This window comes from Tursiops truncatus, chromosome 15 (genome assembly GCF_011762595.2).
Source record: "Tursiops truncatus isolate mTurTru1 chromosome 15, mTurTru1.mat.Y, whole genome shotgun sequence".
Lineage (NCBI taxonomy): Eukaryota > Metazoa > Chordata > Mammalia > Artiodactyla > Delphinidae > Tursiops > Tursiops truncatus.
In genome coordinates, this window is record NC_047048.1 from 35,468,653 (window position 1) to 35,489,797 (window position 21,145).

The following is a 21,145-nucleotide window of genomic DNA, read 5'->3' on the forward strand; positions in this document are numbered from 1 at the left end:
TGTGAATTTGAAATTTTTTTTTTTTTCAGTACGCGGGCCTCTCACCGTTGCGGCCCCTCCCACTGCAGGGCACAGGCTCCGGACACGCAGGCCCAGCGGCCATGGCTCACGGGCCCAGCTGCTCCGCGGCATGTGGGATCCTCCCGGACCGGGGTACGAACCCACGTCCCCTGCCTCGGCAGGCGGACTCCCAACCACTGCGCCACCAGGGAAGCCCTGAAATTTTTTGAACCAAAAAGTTGAGGATAAAAATCAATGTAGCAGAAAGACACAGCCATTAACAGAGGAAGCAGTCAGCTCCCCCCATACAAACTCCATTAGCTTTGGAGCCACCGCTGGGGCCCCATACTGGGCTGCAAGCCCTAAGAACGACTATGCCTTTTTCACCCTTGTTTCTCCAGCATCCTGGTCCAGAACACGTGTTCAGTACACGTGCATGCATGACACCCTCCCTCCGGAGTCTGCTCCCAGGAAGCCACAGCAGAGTTAGCGCTGGGACAAATAAATCAGGATGGTGGTCCCAGGCGTCGCGTTTTGAGGCCTTCGTGTTGCTGGAAGAACCAGACAACTGGAACTACATCAACAGGGGCGACCCCAGGGCTTGTCTCCTGGTGGTGCCCTTCTGGCCTCACCTGCCTTCTTGGGCAGGGAGGGGCAGAGCTTGCAGGGCTGCATTTGCTGCTCCCCATCCCCCTGTCATTGGCTCCAGAGGGTCAATAAAACCCCAAGAGTCTGGAGAAGAGCAGTTGGCCAGAGGGGCTGACCCTTATCATGGTTCTCTCCAGCATGGGACCAGGGGCTCTGTTCCCCACACTCCCACCCCCGTATCCTGGGAGGGGAGAGGGAAGCATCTGACTGCCTGCCCAAAGATCCAGAATCTGGAATCCAATCCCAGACCCTTCCTCAAAGACTCATCCACCACTATGCAGTCCAGCCCAAGTCAGTGAGAGCTGGGTGCTGATGACCAGGTGTCTGACAAGGCATTGAGTCCTCCCAGCTGGAAAAGCCTCTGAATCTGTAAGAAAGAGAACACAAACCAACAATGACATACTCACAGCCTTACTCTCAGTTCCCACCAAAACACAGAGCATTTCCTGTGCCTTTTCCGTTATTTCACAAGCTGCTTCTTAGTCTCCCTCTGGGCTCCAGGACAGACAGCTGCTTCTCCCCTCAGAAGCCAGACAGTTGCCTCCAGCCTCTCCTGGTCAATGCCATGGCCAAGACCCGTAGTGACCATCTGCTGTACTCCCTGGAAGAGCTGGTGCCCTATGACTTTGAGAAGTTCAAGTTCAAGCTGCAGAACACCAGCCTGGAGAAGGAGCACTCCCGGATTCCCCGGGGCCAACTCCAGACAGCCAAGCCAGTGAAGCTGGCCACTCTGCTGGTCACCCACTATGGGGAGGAGGACGCCGTGCGGCTGACCCTGCAGGTCCTGAGGGCCATCAACCAGCACCTTCTGGCAGAGGAGCTCAACAGTGCAATCGGCCCAGGTAAGCGGCCCCATGCGCCCTCCTGCCCCACTGCGACTGCTGGCTGTTTGCAGAGTGGGGTGGAAGGTACAAGAGGGACCAGTTCGGCCAGTGCGTCCTGACTTGGGGGTTAGGAGTCCGAGGTCTGCAACAACCCTGGTGACTTTAGCCAAGCAAGTCCTTTCCCCCTCTCTGGTCTTGGAAGCTGGAGTAAAGCTAAGGCTCTCAATGGCTTTTTTAAAAAAACCCAGAAGCATGAGGTTCTGACTATGGGGCAGAATCAGGAAAGGCAGGAGCTGGATGTCTGTTGGTAGAGAATTCCTCACTTCATTTGTCATTAACACTTACCTACAGATGAGTATCTTTGGGTGAGCAAGAAACTAACCACTCCTGTCAAGAGGGTTGATGGGTAATCTCACTGTTATCCACTTCATTTCAGTTTTGAGTTCTTCTCTAACACGTTACAAAGATATTTTAAAATTCTAAAAGGACTTTCTCCTTCCTTATCTTTTCCTTCCTTCCTTTCCTCTTTTTCTTTCTCTCCTTCCTTCTCTCTCTCCCTTTTCCTTTCTTCCTTCCTTTTTTTTTTTGTGGTACACAGGCCTCTCACTGTTGTGGCCTCTCCCGTTGCAGAGCACAGGCTCCGGACGCGCAGGCTCAGCGGCCATGGCTCACGGGCCCAGCCGCTCCGCGGCATGTGGGATCCTCCCGGACCGGGGCACGAACCCATGTCCCCTGCATTGGCAGGCGGACTCTCAACCACTGCGCCACCAGGGAAGCCCCTCTTCCTTCCTTTTATCTTATATTTCTTTCCTTTTTTCCTTCCTTATCCTTCTTCTGCTACTCTTTTGCCGTAACTTTCTAATTTTATTACATTGTGATCGAAGACTGTGGCCTATTTGATTTCTGCTTTTAAAGACTTTTTTGGGGACATTTGGGGTGGAGGGGCTAATCTGTGATCAGTTTAAAAAACTATTTTTCGATGTTTGAAATTTTCTTCTATTTCTAGACTTTAAGAATACATTAGGAATGCTTTCCATGTGCTTCTATGAGGTAGAAGAGTTTACATAACATAAAAATTCTCTGCTCTTTGAAAGAGTGATAAAGCTAAACTGTAATCTGAGTCTGGTGTAATTTGATGAGTAGAATTTTAAAATTAATTTTTTGTATTTTAAAATCTGGTTATTCATCTCTTCAGGGTTTCTTACCAGTTCTTGAACCAGTTTTCATAACATATTTTTCCTAGAAAGCCAATAGCAAAGTGTTTTAAGCAACTTTAATTTTAAAAGGGCTTTTCAAACCAAAAATTAAGGTGCTAATTATAGGTTATTTTCATTTCTTTATTAAAGTAGTGGTTTTCAAATTGTATCCCAGGAAGACATTTCAGGGATTCTTTAGAATGTTAGCAAATACTTGATTCAAATTTTATTAACTAACTTACAAAACTAACAAATTCATATTAAAATGAGTGATTAACCAAATTTTAAAATATTGGAGGCCATCAGTGTGACAGTTCATGCTTGAACTTTTTATGGAGACCCTAGAATTCAGCCCTTCCTGTCATTTCTGTTTAATTAAACATTGTTCTGAAATTTCCAGGCAAGCTGTCTTTTATAAAAAATTACCATTGGGCTTCCCTGGTGGCGCAGTGGTTGAGAGTCTGCCTGCCGATGCAGGGGACACAGGTTCGTGCCCCGGTCCGGGAAGATCCCGCACGCCGCGGAGCGGCCGGGACCGTGAGCCATGGCCGTTGAGCCTGCGCGTCTGGAGCCTGTGCTTCTCAACGGTAGAGGCCACAACAGTGAGAGGCCCGCGTACCGCAAAAAAAAAAAAAAAAAAAAATTACCATTTACACTTATCTGTGTGAGTTAGGATTTTCTTCACTTCATGAAACCAAAGGGGGAAAAAAACCCAAAATAAATTAGTTTCTGAAGTTTTCACTGTCCTTCATGACCCCGATTTCAATTTTTTGTGCTGATCTTTATTGACTGATAAGTGAGTTTTGTAGATCTGTAAATCGCACACAAATGTATACCCATAAACTAGGGTTTTCACTTATATATTAAGAATTCTATGTAAGACCTTATATTGGAAACAAGTTCTCCTGCCTAAAAAGTTTAAAAAGCACTATTTCAGAAATAAGATAGCAGATAATTAGTATGTTCTTATTTAATGGTAATTGACTGCTGTTGTCTAGAATGTCCTGAGCTTCTCTAATTTCCAAAGGGATTCTGTCTTCTCTCCCTTCCCCCAAACCTTGAACCTGAGCACTGGACATTTTCATGCCTTTCCATCTCATTGTCTTTTCAGGGTGTCAGGTAAAAGAAAGTGACACAGACAGTTCAGCAATGTCTGGTTCCTCTGGGGAGATTAAGCCCAAGAGTCTGAAGATACCAGATGGCCTGGAAGGTGACAAGCAGCGACAAAGTGGTGATGGGGCTGGCTGCCCACCATCCATCCAGCCCGAGGCTGGAAGGGGGCCCCAGAAGAAGCCTCTGGGCAAACAGAGAGATCAGAAAGGCTCTGAGCGCCTGGATGTGCAGGGCAAGCCAGGGGCCAGGAACACAACTCTGTCTTCCAAGAGAAGCCCCTGTCCCAGCAAGCCACAGGGGGAGAAGGGGAGCAATGTGGGGGTCAGGCTGCGCAGGAACGCCAGCTCTGCAGGAAGGCTCCAAGGACTCTCCAGTGGGTCGTTTGCTGGGTCCCTGGGAAGGAGAGAATTTAAGATATCTGAAGCATATTTACCTTCAGGAAAGAAGCGACCCAAAAGTCTTGAATTTACCATTTCTTCAGGAGAGACAGAACCTCTCAACCCAGAAACTCTTATGCTTCAAGAGAAAATGAGATGTGAGAATCCGGGCTCAGCAGCCACTCTGAACACAGGGGCTACTGTGGCTGCAGAGAAAGGATCCAGGAAGCCAGAACACGCCATGACTCTGGAGGGGGTAGCACTCAGGAATACACTTTCCAGTGTATCGTTGGCTGGAAAGAAGATCTGGGAGCATCCAGAGTCCACAGTACCTGCAGAGAAGAGTGGAACTGAGGCTCCAAAGACCTCTAAGGCCTTGGAGGAGGTGGTAGGTGGTGTGCTCCATGATCCTTCAAATCCAGAAGTCCCTCCATCTTCAGGTAAGAAAGGACCTCAGAATCCAGAAGACCTGGCATCCTTAGGAATGATGACCTTTGCAGGTTTCCCCCTGCAAACCTGCTTTTATCCCCACTGTATTCATTTCACTGGATCTCTGGGTCCCCCTTGAGGTCCTCCACCCTTTGAGAATCTGATGTAGGCTCTGAATCCTGAAAAATGCATATCTGCACATTTTCATAAAAATGTTGCATACATTTCAGTTAGTTAGTTCTTAGACACTCTGAAGTCCTTCTTTAGAATTCCCAAGGGCTTCATGGACCCCAGGTTGAACATCTGAGAAAGATTGGGTACAAATATCACCTTCTCACAATACCTCATGGCAGTATGTCATGGGGCTGCGATTCTGCTATTCGCCTCTGTCTGGGCAGGGAGGGAGCTGTTGGCTAAAGTCCTAGGTCTCTTTTACTAAAGAGGCAGAAATTAGGATGGTGATGGGTTGTGAATGACAGAAACGCCAAAATAACATAACTGAAACAAGATAGACGTTTGTTCCTCTTTCACATAAATGACACACAGGTGGTCCAGGACAAATGTGGTACACCGTGGTCAGGAACCCAAGCTCCTGCTGCTTTTCTGCTCTACAGAGTTTGCTCTTAAGGTTGTGGTCTCAGATGGTGGCATCCTCATTCCAGGCAGCAGGATGGAGGGACAAAGGAGAATAGTATCACTTAGGGAAGGTTTTCAGAAGTTTCTAGATGCTGCTCGTGATGCCTCCATTTACTTCCTCTTGGCCAGAATGTACAGGCACGTCGTGGGTTTGGTTCCAGACCACTGCAATAAAGAGAATATTGCAGTAAAGCAAGTCACATGAATTTTCTGGTTTCCTGGTGCATATGTTTATACTATACTATCATCTATATTAAGTGTGCAATAGCATTATGTCTAAAAAGAAAAATGTACCTACCTTAATTTAAATATACTTTATTGCCAAAAAAAAACTTTATTGCTAAAGAATGTTCACCATCATCTGGCAACACAGCGTTGCCACAAACCTTCATTTTCTTAAAAATGAAAGAGTCTGTGAAGGACAATAAAGTGAAGTGCAATAAAGTGAGGTGTGTCTGGAGTCACATGACCACGTCTAACTGCAAGGGAGGCTAAGAAATGGTTTTTTTGGGTGGTGGCGGGGAGCAGCCATATGGACAGCAATCAATACTATCACAGGGGAAGGAGAGGAAAATGGTCACTGGGGAGCTCGCAGTCTCACTTGCAGATGTGATATGAATTCCTGGGACCCTGCAAGAGGAGGAGGCAGGAGGGGACTCGTGGATTGAGTGCGTTTCTATTCCTCTTGTATCTCCTGTCATTTCTGCTTTATGAAGCTGTGCTATGGTCTTGGGGCAGAGCTGGTCATAGCTGTAGGTCATCATGGTGGGCTATACCCTTCAGCCTGTAAAGTCCCCTTCTTTACTTTCACTTCATGCTTCCTGAATCTGGATGTGAGCAGTGGCCCATTCATTCCTTCATTCAACACGCACTTCCCAAATGCTCACCACATGCCAGGGATTCTGCTAGGGGCTGGAGGTCTGGCCATGAGCAAGTCACCATCCCTTGGGAGCTCTACTCAAGTTATGAGCAGTCTAGGTGGTGGTTAAGTGGCAAACACCAGTCAGAATGTCTTACTGTCTTTATATCACCTGTTATCAGTGTGCGTGCAGGAGGAAGGCATAGAATTTGTAGCAAAAGGCCTTTCTTTAGGATAAATGCCCAAGAATTCCAATCCTCAGGACTGGTATGAAATCTATCCCTTAGCCTTCAGTTCCAGTGGCTCCTTTGCTACTTCGCTGGAGGGAAGTCGGGGGAGGACAAGCTAGGAAGGGGCCTCAGTCTAACCGAGAATGTACGTATCCCAGGCACGGACTCTCGCTGTGATTTGCAGCATTCCTTGGTAACATCTTGGGTTTGTCACTCATGAGATTTTTCCACTGCTATGTCCCCAGGGAGACTGCAGGACAAGGCTGTGTGTCCCCTTTGCTGTGCCCAGGAAGGAGACCCGGTTGGTGGCAGCTGCGTGCATGTTTCCTGCAGCTGCCCCGTTGCTTCTAGGGATCCTGAGGTCTCACGTGGCTACTCATCCAGCTGCCCTCAGTGCCAGGACTTGCTCCCGGGGAAGAGCCATGGAAGCCTCGAGTGGCAGGAGGGCCTGCAGATGGCCAGCCTGAGCCCCAAGTCCCTGCCACAGTGTGAGCGTCACATGAAGCAGGTCCAGCTGCTCTTCTGCGAGGACCACGGGGAACCCATCTGCCTCATCTGCGGGCTGAGTCAGGAGCACCGAGGCCACCGGGTTCGCCCCATCGAGGAGGCCGCCCTGGAATACAAGGTAGGGCTTTCTGCATTGGGGTCCTTCTCTGCTGGGCACTTGAACACATCGGGGCTTGCTTCATTTCCCCCAAAACCCTGGGAGTTGGTACATTGGCCAGCATCTTTGGGCTGTAAATGGCAAACACAATACAAAGTAAGCCAACAAAGAGGGATTTACTGGTTCATGTAGCTATGGGAATCTAACTTTAGGTATGGCTGAATCCAGGTGCTCACAAGAGGTCATTAGAAATCATTCTCACTGCCTCTTGGCTCTGCTTCCTTTGGTGTGATGGATTCATTCTTCCTCTTTCCTGCGTACCTCTCCCTGTGCTCTTGGCTGCCTCACCTTCAGCTTTATTCCGTGAAGCAAGTTTTCCCATCTAGAGTTGGCACCAAGATGGCAGGAGCCAAGTTCAAGCTTTGACAAGTGCTCTTTTTTTCCAGAAACAAATTCAGAAGCAGCTGGAGCATCTGAAGGAGTTGAGAAAATCTGGAGAGGAGCAGAGATCTCAGGGGGATAAGAAGACAGCAAACTTCCTGGTAAGGCTAGGGTGGTCTGTGGCCAGTCTTTGCCTGGATTCACCCCTGCAGAAGGAGGGAGGGAACCGAGAGTGAGCAGGGGTCCCTGATGTCCTGTACTGGTTCACAGGGAAGCAGAGCCGATCACATAGTTAGAATCACCTGCTCTTGGGGGGCAGGGAATAACAGGTATCAAAGGATGAGCTTGTCCCTGGGGAGGGAAACCACCTCCAGCAAGAAGTGGAATCTCCCAGGACCCTATCATGCTTTCTTAGACTCACCACAAAATGGTTTAGAGAAAGGAATGCCAGTGGCTGTAGCTGAGGAATGGGACTGAGGAAAGGGGAGGAGAGACTATTCAACTTTAAATACTCCTCTGTATTGTTTTTATAATTGTTGTTGTGGTCTATTGTTTTTTTTGTACAAAAACCATGTTGATTTTTAAAATTCAAATGCTTAAAGTAGACATTTTCTTTAAAACTGTGGTTTTAAAGAAACGCCACAGATCTCAATAAGTACAACTTAGTGGCCTTCCTGTTAAGCTGTTGTCCAGACTCGGATGCATTAAGTTGCTCCTGTTTTCCCTGCATGCGAAGGAGCCTACCCCCAGAGCCTTGATTTATCTGGTGCATTTCTGTTGGTTGGATACTGTCTCCCACTCTGAGTTCCAAACTTCTTCAGGGACCCACCACACTGCAGTGGCAAACAGGCAAAGATAACAAAGGGCAGAAATGGGAGGAAGGTGGCATTGGTCCAGGTGTCTGACTTTTGGGAAACTCTTGAGTTGTAGTAAAATGAAAACCCTTTCCTATAATCCCAGGTGACTTGGAACTTGTGGATGGAGCAGAGGTCAGGGGTGCCCCCCCAAGGAGGGTGAGGCAGGAGCCTGGGCTGATCAGGGAAACCCAGGGAGACAAGAGGGTTCAGCCTTCCCTTAAGATACAGTGACACGGGCTCTGTGGAAAGGAGATGCTGTTTTCAGGTCTTCGCCTTCTCCTCCTCCTTTTTACAATAATTAAAAGAAATATTTTTAATCATAGGGAAGGGGTTGGGAAAGCTCTTCTTTACAGCAGAAACCCAGATAAAACAAGTATAGAAGAATAATTGAATTAGAAAATTTCCACTATGCAATTGACACCGACAGGGATCAGCAACAGATACTAAAATTTTTAGAGAAAATCGTTAGAGAACAGGATATTTACACACTCTCAAAGTACCACTCCCCAAATTACTTAGGAATTATAAAGGAAATAATATATACTTACAGTAGCGATATCTGGTAGACGCTTCCTTAACCAAGCATCAATCCTAGTATAACTATAATGATGATGGCAAACTGGACAGTCTTTGCCTCCCAGTGGGGTATGCTAGAAAGAGCATGGCATTAGGTCTATGGTATTCTTGCCCCAAATGTTTCTCCTGAATTTAATCATGAGAAAAATTATAGAATTTTAGAATATAGGCCATTGAATGAGACAACTGACCCGTCCTCTTAAAAAAAAAGTCCACGTTACTGCCGTCAACAACAAGAAGAAGTGTTCCAGACTCCATGTTTAGGAACATCACATTGGAAACTTGAAACTGGCCACGGTGGGAATATCAACACCACAGAAATGGCAAATACCACAGCCCAGCCTTGGCTGATTGTTTTGTTGATTGTCTAGACTTAGAAAGTGTTGGAGAAAGTGTGACTTGTGCAGACCAGATGCACAGGTGCATGTCTGCAGTGCTCCATTCTAAAGACTGAGAGAACACTCTTCTGCACCTGAAACCCAGGACGTGATTCAGCAGGGCTGCTGATGTCACAGAGGAAGGAGTGAGATTCCACACACATCGAGTTTATAGTCTTATTCCTTAATTACAAGAAAATACCAAGCAACATCAGAACCACTCTCGTGTGTCGACTAAGGGACTACAGTGGGTGGAGGAACAGGAGCCGGGCAAACATCCACGAAGCATCCTGTGAGGCCCTGGGCTCTCTGGAATTTACACGAGAGTTCTGTCCACTAGTATTTTTTGTTAATTGTGTGTATCAGTTTAGCTAATAAATGAATGTGCCCATATTAAAAACAACGACAAAAGGTGAAGAAACTTTTTTGGTTCAAAAGAACTAAAGACTTAATCCTGTCCTTTTGAGCCAAAAATGAGATTTCTGCTGTCCAGTCCTAGTAGATCTGAAGGGCCCTCTCCCTCCTTGGAGGAAGGAAAGATGCCCTAGAGCCACTTCACATGTCCACAGAAGCTTTTTAGTGATGATGAGAAAGAGGACGGCAGAAGAGGTCATGGTTGGCCAGTGTGCAAGAATATTGGAAGTCAAGTTCACTTGCGTTCAAATAGATGGACTGACTGACCCCTTTCAGGGCAGTCTGAGACTGTCGGGGAGTGGAGAGAACTCTCCCTCCTGGAGACTTTGTGGTCCTGACCTTGTCTGTTTATGACTCCAGACATATGCAATCCTCACGCTGCCTTTCAAGGAAGGAAGAAGGTGACACCAGTTATCTTAGTGTTCTGGGGCTGCCCTTGCAAAGTACCATAAACTGGGCGGCATAAACCACAGAAATGTATGCCTCCCACAGTTCTGGAGGCAAGGTGTTGGCAGAAATGCTTCCTTCTGAGGGCTGTGAGGGAAGGCTGCTCCAAGGCCTCTCTCCTTAGCTTTTAGGTGTCTCCTTCCCCCTGTGTCTCTTTACATGGCATTCTCCATGTGTGTGTATCTGTGTCCAAATTTCCCCACTCCAGTGGCCCACCCCACTCCAGCACGACCTCATCTTAACTAATTGCATCCTCAATGACCCTATTTCCAAATAAGATCATATTCTCAGGTACTGGGGTTAGGACTTATAACACATACATTTTGGAGGGGACACAATTCAATCCATTTTACCAGGTTTTAGGGCATTTTCCAAAAGCCAACCTGTTCTGGAAGGTTCCAGCTCATTTTGCCTCCTACTCTGGAATTCAGGCCTCCAAGAGGCTGAGGAAGCCTGCTCTTACCCACCTCCAGGAGGTGGGCTTCTGCGGGTTCCCTGGGCACACACGTCTACCTCACCGCATAGGCCCCTACACCTCCCTGACTTCTGTTCCCCAGAAACAAGCTGAAACCCAGAAGCAGAGAATCCAGTACCAGTTGGAGCAGTTATGCCAGTTTTTAGAGCAGCAAGAGCAGCTCTTTGTGGCCTGTCTGGAGGAGCTGGGCCAGACCATTGGCCAAGTCAGGGAGACATATGGCACCCGGGTGACAGGGGACATCGCCCTTCTCGACAAGCTGATTGGGGAGCTGGAGGCCAAGCAGTGCCAGCCAGAATGGGAGCTTATGAAGGTAAGTGTGGCTGGGCCTGGCCTTCCCCCATCCACTGTGTGCAGTAGGGTGACATGGGCTCCCAGCACTGCCATCAGCTATGCCCAAGCCAGTGGGTGAGGCTCTTAGGGCCAGGGGCGGGACTTGGTCTTGGTGACCCACAATGCCCAGGCCCCTTCAATGAATTCTCAGGAGCCCAGGATGGCCCAGTATCTAGGGGATCCTGTGACATCTCCCAGAAGAGACCAGCAGAGTTTGGGTACAGTTATGTGCAGGCCTCAGCCAGGGTGCCACCTCAGCAGATTAGAATTAGAACTGGGGAGAGGTGCCCCATTTTTGCTGACACTGTGGGGCTGGGAGCCCAGGAGGAGAGGCCAAGGAGTCAGCACAGCCCCTATGAGACTGGTAATAGAGAACTTCCCTCTTTTCTCTCCTAGGACGTCAGAGTCACCCTGCACAGGTACCAAGAGGTCCCCTGATGATCCCTTGGGTGTACTGTAGGAAGTATTTGGGGAGGCAGACCTAGGAGGGAGATGATCCCAACCCGCGGCCTGTGGCTCCTCCCTGGGTCCTCCCATCTCCTGCAGCTTCCGAAGGTGAAGGCCTTTCTGGACTTGTGTAGCAAGAATGGGAGCACAATCAGGAGGGGGAGCATGGGGTCAAAGACTGGACCAAATGAACATGGCCTGTTGTGTGGTGGTGGCTTCATAAGAAACCCCCCCTAACAGACTGTGTCCCATGCAATTCGCCTTATGAAAACTGTTCCTGCAGGAGTGCTTGTGGCCACAGTGAGGGAAGCACTTTCCAGGAGTGGATCTGCTAAGCCCAGCAAGCAGCGGAAGGGAGGGAAGAGTAGGGGAGGGGAGGGGAGGGGAGGGGAGGGGAGGGGAGGGGAAGAGGCTGGACCTTCCAATCGCCTGGGGGAGCTTTACAAAATCCTGACATCCAGGTCCCCGCAGACAAATTAAACCTGAATCTTCAGGAGTACAACCCAGGCATCAATTTTTTTAAGTATTTTTTTGGTGGTAAAATATACGTAACAAAATTTACCATTTAAAAATGTACAGTTCAGGGCTTCCCTGGTGGCACAGTGGTTGAGAGTCCGTCTGCCGATGCAGGGGACACGGGTTCGTGCCCCGGAACAGGAAGATCCCACATGCCGCAGAGCGGCTAGGCCCGTGAGCCATGGCCGCTGAGCCTGCGCGTCCGGAGCCTGTGCTCCGCAACGGAAGAGGCCACAACAGTGAGAGGCCCACATACCGCAAAAAAAAAAAAAAAAAAAAAAGTACAGTTCAGTGGCTTTAAGTACATTCGCATTGTTGTGCAACCATCACCATGATCCATCCCCAGAATTTTCTCATCTTCCCAAATGGAAACTCCATACCATTAAACAACTCCCCAATCTCCCCTCCCCCAACCCTTGGCAACGACCATTCTACTCTCTGTCTATATGAATCTGACTACTCTAACTACATCATATAAGTGGAATCATACAATATTTGTGTTTTTGTGTCTGACCTACCTCACTAAGCATAATGTCTTCAAGGTTCATTCATGTTGTAGAATGTGCCAGAATTCCATTCCTTTTTAAGGCTGAATAATATTCCATCATGTGTATATACATTTTGTTTATCTATTCATCCATCAGTGGTACTAGGTTGCTTCTACCTTTTGGCTACTGTGAATGATGCTGCTATGAATATCGGCATACCTATATTTGTTTGAGTCCTGCTTTCACTTCTTTTGGGTATATCCCCAGAAGTGGAATTGCTGTATCATACAGTAATTCTATGTTTAAGTTTTTGAGGAACTAGAGTACTATCTCCCGTGGTGTCTGCACCATTTTACATTCCCACCAGCAATGCTCAAGGGTTCCAATTTCTCCATATCCTTGCTAACACTTGTTATTTTTTATTTTTTTAAATAGTAGCCATCCTAATGGCTGTGAAGTGGTATCTCATTGTGCTTATTTTTCTCACTTAATATCATTTTTATTTCAATAGAAAGAAAAAGACTCAGGGAAGTGTAATTAATTTGACATAAGTAATTCTGGGCTGAGCATTTCAACATCAGTACCACTTTATGGCCATTATCAAAACTCACTGTGATTTTGATACCAGTGGTTTTTAAAACTCCCCCAGGTGATGCCAATCCATGGCCAGAGTTGAGGACCAGTGTTTAGAACTTGAAGCCCAGGGAGAACTTTCTTTGAGAAGCCAAGGCTGGACTGGGTGTGCCCTGTGGAGGCTGCACCTCCCTTTCAGCTCATGAGACCCTGGGCTACCCCCACGCTCCAGGCCTCTTGGGCCAACAATCTTTTGTCTCTAGGGCCAAGAAGGTGACTGTCCCTGAGCTGTGGGCCACCCCTCCAGAGGTGAAAGAAAAGATCCACCTGCTCTACCAGAAATCAGAGTTTGTGGAGAAGCGCATGAGGCACTTCTTGGGTAGGTGGGCTTGTGGGAAGATGGGAGGCGCCTGCTCACCTCCTCCCTGAGAGCCACGTAGCCTGGAGCCCCCTGGTGTCCCTTCTCCATCCCCCACGGCCTTTCTGACTCTGCCTTCAGCCCCTCCCACACCTGTCCCTACCTGGGAACCTAACTCAAACTCCTTCTCCTTTTAGAAACCCTGCGTTCAGAAATGGAAATGTTCAACGGTGAGTCCGGTGGTGGTAGTATGTGTTGGCCAGGGATTACTGCAATTTTCCCTTGTGCTGTTGATTTCTGGGAATTATTTAGAAAAGAGAAAACACCTGTAACAAAGGTGGGAGCAAAGTCATGACAAGTCCTCACAGGCTCTGTGCCAGGGTCACTGACTGTCAACTCACCAGAGTACAGAGTATCCAAGGCAGGCCTGGGTACCAGAGAGGAATGGGGTTATATCCAAGCAGAGGAAGCCGAGTCCTGAGCAGGGAGAGGGAGTCACTGTCTTTCCTTGTTGTGGGGACCAGGGTAGATTTAGCCCTCTGAATGGGAATGCTCAGGATTTTTCCCATCTCCTTTTCTCTGTAGTTCCAGAAGTGACTGGTGGTCAGGCACCCTGAGGCAAGTAGACCTGGCCTGCTGGGTCCCTGTGCTGTCCCCCAGTACATTCCAGAAGAATGACCCTGTCCACGTTTCTTGGATGTGGGGAGAACCCTGTGGGGATGTTGCCCGTGGACCTCAAGCTAGGAATTCTAATTCTCTCTGCAGTTAATGTGATTCTGGAAGCAGAAGCTGCCCACCCCAACCTCATCTTTCATCTTCTCTGATGACTTGAAGAGTGTGAGACTTGGAAAAAAAGTGGGACCGTCTACCTGCTAGTCCAGAAAGATTCTATAGCTGAATCATTGCCCTGGGCTCTCTGAGTTTGCTCTCTAGCTGCCACTACTGAGAAGTGAAGGTGGGAGACAAGACAGGGTGGGTCCTGGGTGTCTGCAAGGCAGCCACGAGCAGCAAGGAGAATATGGCTCTCTCACCAGAGAATAGTTATTGGGTAGAAATGATGATGAAGTAAAATGAGTGCCAGGCGTCCAACTTTCCCTCCACCCGGATGAGGGAGCCCCCCAGGCATGTGGGCATCTTCCTGAACTACAAGACTGGGGACATTTCCTTTTACACTGTGACAGCCAAATCCCACATCTCAACATCCATTGGCTTCTTTTCCTCTGGGCCCCTTCAACCTATCTTCAGCCCCAGGACACATGATGGAGAGAACATGGATCCTCTGAATATCCGTCCAGTGGGTGGCCAGGGGCCTCACTGAATATCCAACACTTTGCATCTTTCTTCAGGCTCCTGCCCTGTATCTTGAATCCATACATTCAACAGTCATTATTGAACACCTACTGGGTTCCAGCTGCTGTGGGGAATATAATCAATAAGAGAATAGGCCCTGTGCTCAAGGAGCTTATGGAACAGAAGCAGAAGTAAGCTGGGTAAACAAATATTGGTAAACGAAGGGTAAAGAGAACACATGTATTGATGACATGCCATGGATTTCAGAGAAGGAAGCACACAGCTGTTGCTTAATAAATCCTTGTATGAATTAGCACTCTAAGATGCTTCTGAGACAGAGAGCCCACCCTCGTTTTCCCTCAGGACTCCATGGCAAGGACGTGTTCCCTCATTCTATCCTCCCTTTTGTTTTTTATAAATAAAATTATTTATGAATAATAACATCATAGAGCTTACATAGATGATCATTAACCATAACTTTTTAATTTTACAAATGAGAGTTTTGAGGCCTGGAATTAATGCATTTTGTTTATTTACTTATTTTTCTACCAGTGTTTGGGGACTGATTTTGGGCTAAAAGCAGCACCAGTTGCTGAGATTACAGAGAGAGCAAGATAAAACTTCTGCCTTTTAGTGAAAACCTTAACTGTAGTAAGGATCTGAACAGTAAATGTGTAAGCCCAGAGCAACATAGGTACTAAAATATAAATATATATTGGAACAATATGTGAGCATGTTACAAGTAGTAACTGAATAGAGGATTCTGAGAGAATTTCACAGAGTACTTTAAGTGAGTCTTAATGACTAAGAATTATTTTGAAAAGGAGTGGTGAAAAGGCATTTTAAGTGAAGAATGGCATATGAAGTGTCACAATATGAAGCAGCATGAGATTTACAATTTAAAGTGCTTGATGGGTTTTTGATGGTATGTCAGTGTGGTATGAGAATGGAAACTCAAGACTCATATTGTCAAGAGCCTTATGCACTATGCATAGGAATTTGGACCTCATTGTGCTGTCAGGGAGACCTAGTAAAGTGTTTCAGGGAGGCCAAATAGAGGTTAAGTGGCTTGTTATCATTCACAGGAAGTAGAGTTCAAGTCATGATTGAAATCCAATGTTCTTATTCTTATTAACAAGTAGACTATAATAAGAGTATAATATATGATAATAATATTTATTATACATTTACTACGTGCTTAGTTCCACATTTTTATTTTAGTTAATCATCACCATAAAGCTATGGAATAGAGAAGAATTCTGCCTAGAATGACTTGCTGATTATAAGTAGGAAAGAATACTTTTGAGCAACTACGCTTTGATCTTTGACCAAACCCTATATATGTCTGCAGTTTCTATTTGCCTGAGAGCTGGAAGAGTGAGTAAAAACAACTATACCTTTATCACTTCAGAAAACTGAGCGATTATTCTGTGACTTTGTAACAAAACCCATTAAACTATCAAGACTTCTCAGCTAGATTAAAGTAGGTGGTAAGGGAAACAAAATCGTTTATGGACAGAAAAAGACCTTGAAAAAAATCACATGAACGCCTTCAGTAAGTCATTACATAGACCAAAACCATGCCGATGTCAGTCCATATCATGCTGGAGCCACCACAGAGCATCAGAGTTTAGGGTACAGGGATGCAGGAAGAGAATGTCGGCCTACAGGGCAACAGTGAAAGATTTTAGCATCCACCGAGGAGACGGGATGAACCATTTTGAGACTCTGCCAGGGGTAGGAGGGCTTTTATAGGGTGAGATTAAGACGACTTTGCTTGTATTGTTTTCTCTAGTGGGTGTCTAAACTACTATTAATAAGATCCATAGTTTTGGTTGTATTCTCCAAGGTTGCAGTGGAAATCAGAAAGCTATAAGACAGTTGAGTCTGGCTAAGTAAGAAAATTACCATTATACTCAGAAAAGAGGAAGCAGTATGAGACCATTAGTTAAGTGCTACAAATATGACTTCCTTTAGTTGAGCATTTCTATTTCATTTATTGTTAAAAATGTCTTTTGAAGTCTCAAGATGAAAAATCACTTAGAAGCAGAAATTTTTAGGGCCTCCCTGGTGGCGCAGTGGTTGAAAACCCGCCTGCCAATACAGGGGACACAGGTTAAAGCCCTGGTCCGGGAAGATCCCACATGCCGCGGAGCAACTAAGCCTGTGCGCCACAACTACTGAGACTGCGCTCTAGAGCCCGCAAGCCACAACTACTGAAGCCCATGCGCCTAGAGCCCGTGCTCCGCAACAAGAGAAGCCACCGCAATGAGAAGCCCGTGCACCGCAAAGAAGAGTAGCCCCCACTCACCACAACTAGAGAAAAGCCCGCACGCAGCAATGAAGACCCGACACAGTCAAAAATAAATTAATTAGGGCTTCCCTGGTGGCGCAGTGGTTGAGAGTCCGCCTGCCGATGCAGGGGACACGGGTTCGTGCCCCGGTCCGGGAAGATCCCACATGCTGCGGAGCGGCTGGGCCCGTGAGCCATGGCCGCTGAGCCTGTGCGTCCGGAGCCTGTGCTCCACAATGGGAGAGGCCACAACAGTGAGAGGCCCGTGTACCGCAAAAAAAAAAAAAAAAATTAATTAATTAATTAAAAAAAACACTTTAAAAAAGAAATCATTTTTAACAGAGTCAATGATTAAGCCTGCGGGTGCTAACAAAGCCTTTTGTTACAAGAGTCTGGTATATAAGATGGTATTCTCTGTAGTATATATTTTCTATAGATCTAAAGGACTAATCATTTCAGCAAAGGCTGGAACTCTAAAGCACTAGAATTTGTTTTGATCATATATTGCATTACTGTTAAATGCCCAGGCGATAGATGTTATCCATTCTGTCTTCCTGGAATATTAAATTGATGGAAGAATTGTGAATTTTTGTAGAATGTTCATCTGTTTGATGTTACACTGTCTGGTGTGTGCATTTAAAAGTGACCTTCTGTGCACTCACATTATGGATACTGCCCAGTAATATTCTGTTTGCTTAGAGGGAAGAAGGAGGACACCACTATATGCTCCTAGTTTTTTTTTTTTTAACTTTTTTAAAAATACATTTATTTATTTATGACTGCATTGGGTCTTCATTGCTGCACACAGGCTTTCTCTAGTTGTGGCAAGTGGGGGCTACTGTTTGTTGTGGTGCACGGGCTTCTTATTGCGGTGGCTTCTCTTGTTGCGGAGCATGGGCTCTAGGCACACGGGCTTCAGTAGTTGTGGCATGCAGGCTCGTAGTTGTGGCTCGTGGGCTCTAGAGTGCATGCTCAGTAGTTGTGGCGCACAGGCTTAGTTGCTTCGTGGTATGTGGAGTCTTCCCGGACCAGGGCTGGAACCCGTGTCCCCTGCATTGGTAGGCGGATTCTTAACCACTGCGCCACCAGGGAAGTTCCTATATGCTCCTAGTTTTTCTCCAGGTTTCTCCTGTTTTTCTGGAACTGGGGGTTAGTGCACTGGGTTAACCCAATTCCGGTCTTTCAACATTTTCCTGTTGGCAGGCTATAATCAGAGTCAACCTGCCTGCATCTCCAAAAACTGCTCTGATTATCCTCACCTCCCAAAGGAACAGAAACAAGACACTTTAGGGTTTTGAGGATTTTATACAATTCACCTATCAAGTTTCTATCGATAGAGCTACTACCTAGCTAGTGAGCTAGTCTTTGAGGAGCTGCCTTGTTAGAACTTCAGGGATATTATACTAAATGGCTAAGACAAATCACTTGGAAAAATATCCTTAACACATAATTTTATGGCCAGACTAAATATCTGTTCTATGAATAGTCCAAAGAAGATAAGACAGTGGGGAGAGGAAGATTAGAGAAAGAATGAGAGATGAAGCAAAGGGAGACAGAGAGGAAGTTTAAATCAAGTTGATTTATGGGATATCCTCCCTATCTTGAGGACTTAGGAAGCCTTAGGAAAAAACAAGCAAACTGGATTATTATAATACACTTTTGTACATGTATTAATGAACTGTGGTTCTTAGAATTATTGGCTGGGCCCCATAAATAAGTCCATTAGAAAATGCAGTTGTAACTGCATTTGTTGTCACTCATTTGATTACTGTGAGATCCCACCTCCCTACAAGAGACCAAGAAAAAGATGGGGCTGCTGTCATGGAAAAACATTTGACACACATCCCAAGTGTCACATTATTCTATACTGAGCTGTATCTGCAAATCTGTGGGCCTGTGGAATATTAGGTGTTCTAGTTCACAGATGTCCCTCTATCATCCTCCATTTAAAGAGACATAAAGAGAGGGGGGAGGGAGAGGGATGGACTAGAAGTTTGGGGTTAGTAGATGCAAACTATTACATTTAGAATGGGTAAACAACAAGGTCCTACTGTATAGCACAGGGAACTATATATATCCAATCTCCTGGGATAAACTATAATGGAAAAGAATATTTAAAAAAAGAATATATATGTGTACAACTGAGTCACACTGCTGTACAGCAGAAATTAGCACAACAGTGTAAATCAACTATACTTCAATTTAAAAAAATTATCACACACACACACACACAAATAAAGAAACATAGAGAGGGATGTAAGAGAAAAGGAGAATTGGGAATTCCCTGGCAGTCCAGTGGTTAGGGCTCCATGCTTCCACTGCAGGGGGCATGAGTTTGATCCGTGGTTGAGGAACTAAGATCCAGCATGCCACATGGCATGGCAAAAAAAAAAAAAGGAAAGAAAAAAGGAGGATCAAATGAAGATTGAACCCCAAACTCCTCCTACCCCAACTTCTCTTCCCATCTTCACACTAAGCCTAGATTGGACTTAGGTTCTCCATGGTTGTGACCAGAGCACAAAACACACGCTTTGCTTTCTTCATGGAGCTTTGTTCTACGTGCATAATCCACATGCTGGCACAGCTCACGTTCCCTATTTGTTTAGCCGTTCCCTATGGTTGGTGATTTGTTGTTGCCAATTCTCCCTTGCTATCGTTCCATAAACAGCTTGGTGTATATATATATATATATATATATATATATATATATATATATATATATATTTTGGCGTACATTTTTTGCCACCTCCTCCCCATACACATATATTTTCTCCTGTTATTCCTAAAATTGTTCCAGAATGTGAGCTATTTGATAACACTTGCAGTAGTTGGCCATACAATATTTTGGAAAGAATGTTTCACGCCCAAAGCAATGTTTGTCGTTTAAAATTTTTGCTGATATAATAGAGATGTAATGAGGTCTTACCTGTTTTAATTTATTTCATTACCTGCTAATGAGGCTATGAATTTTTCCATGTGTATTTCTACTTTTTTGCTTCATTCTGTCAACACATTTTTTTTTTCTTTGTGGTACACGGGCCTCTCATTGCTGTGGCCTCTCCTGTTGCGGAGCACAGGCTCCGGACGCGCAGGCTTAGCAGCTATGGCTCACGGGCCCAGCCGCTCCGCAGCATGTGGGATCTTCCCAGACCGGGGCACGAACCCGCGTCCCCTGCGTCGGCAGGCGGACTCTCAACCACTGCACCACCAGGGAAGCCCAAACACACATATTTGATAAACAATTATAATAGTAATAGAAAAGAGTTTTATTCAAGCCAAACTGAGGACTACAGCCTGGAAGACACAGATTTAAGAAGCACCTGAATTGTGTTCCATCAGACTACAAAATAGGGGAGGCTCGTATAGGCAAAAACCGCAAAGCTACATATGTTGTTTGTCAAGAACCACAATTGAGGACTTCCCTGGTGGCACAGTGGTTAAAAATCTGCCTGCCAATGCAGGGGACACGGGTTTGAGCCCTGCTCCGGGAAGATCCCACATGCCGTGGAGCAACTAAGCCCGTGCACCACAACTACTGAGCCTGTGCTCTACAGCCCGTGTACCACAACTACTGAAGCCCGCGTGCCTAGAGCCCATGCTCTACAACAAGAGAAGCCACCGCAATGAGAAGCCCACGCACTGCAACGAAGGGTAGCCCCACTCTCCAAAACTAGAGAAAGCCCGCGTGCAGCAAAAGACCCAATGCAGCCAAAAATAAAAAAAATTAAAAAAAGAACTACAATTGAAGCTGGCAAGAAGTAAGAGTGCTTTTTAAGTATGGACTGGTTGGGGTCCAAAATAGTTGCAAAGTTACAAGGGGAAACGTTGGACCATTAGGTTGCAGCTGGCAGCTACTAGCAGATACTGTTTTGAAAATGGCTTGTGGTATCCTTGAGTTTGATACAGTTCAGAAAATTCAGGGTCTCGATGCAGGCACATGTCTGAAACTACATCTCAATCGCCACCCGGCTCTATTTTTCTTTTAATATTTATTTTTTAATTTATTTTGGCTGCGCTGGATCTTTACTTGCAGCATGCAGGCTTCTTAGTTGCAGCATGCATGCAGGATTTAGTTCCCCAAACAGGGATCGAACCCAGGCCCCTTGCACTAGGAGAATGGAGTCTTACCCACTGGACCACCAGACAAGTCCCACCTGGCTGTATTTTGGATATCGGAACCACAGTTTTATATCTTGTCAGAACAAAGAAGAAACATCAAACATGACAGAGGTACATTCCTTCAAGGTTTCAAAAGGGACAGATTAGCATGCACACAGCTAGTTAGCATGACCTTGGTGTCTGGGAAGAGAACTTCATCTTCAAAGGAGTACCAGCACTGGCATCGTGGGGGCGGGGAAGGGGGGGCACTTATTCCTATCTTCAAAGTGGAATTCTAAACAATCT

The 21,145-nt window shown here is 46.2% G+C and overlaps 1 protein-coding gene and 1 pseudogene across 2 annotated transcripts; both read left to right on the top strand.

Moving 5' to 3' along the window:
- Positions 1-1,010: 1,010 nt before the first annotated feature.
- MEFV (MEFV innate immunity regulator, pyrin) lies at positions 1,011-13,839 on the top strand. 2 transcript variants are annotated; one of them, XM_004315256.4, is made up of 9 exons: positions 1,011-1,490; positions 3,780-4,598; positions 6,558-6,937; positions 7,363-7,458; positions 10,526-10,756; positions 11,173-11,195; positions 13,064-13,179; positions 13,356-13,388; positions 13,744-13,839. In XM_004315256.4, the coding sequence occupies exons 1-9, from the start codon at positions 1,043-1,045 to the stop codon at positions 13,773-13,775; spliced, it is 2,178 nt and encodes a 725-aa protein (XP_004315304.2). In that variant the 5' UTR covers positions 1,011-1,042; the 3' UTR covers positions 13,776-13,839. The 2 variants fall into 2 exon arrangements, with proteins under 2 accessions (XP_004315304.2, XP_019798881.2); XM_019943322.3 differs by lacking the exon at positions 13,744-13,839 and having other exon boundaries at positions 13,356-13,734.
- Positions 13,787-14,476, top strand: LOC141276583 (pyrin-like; annotated as a pseudogene).
- Positions 14,477-21,145: the final 6,669 nt, after the last annotated feature.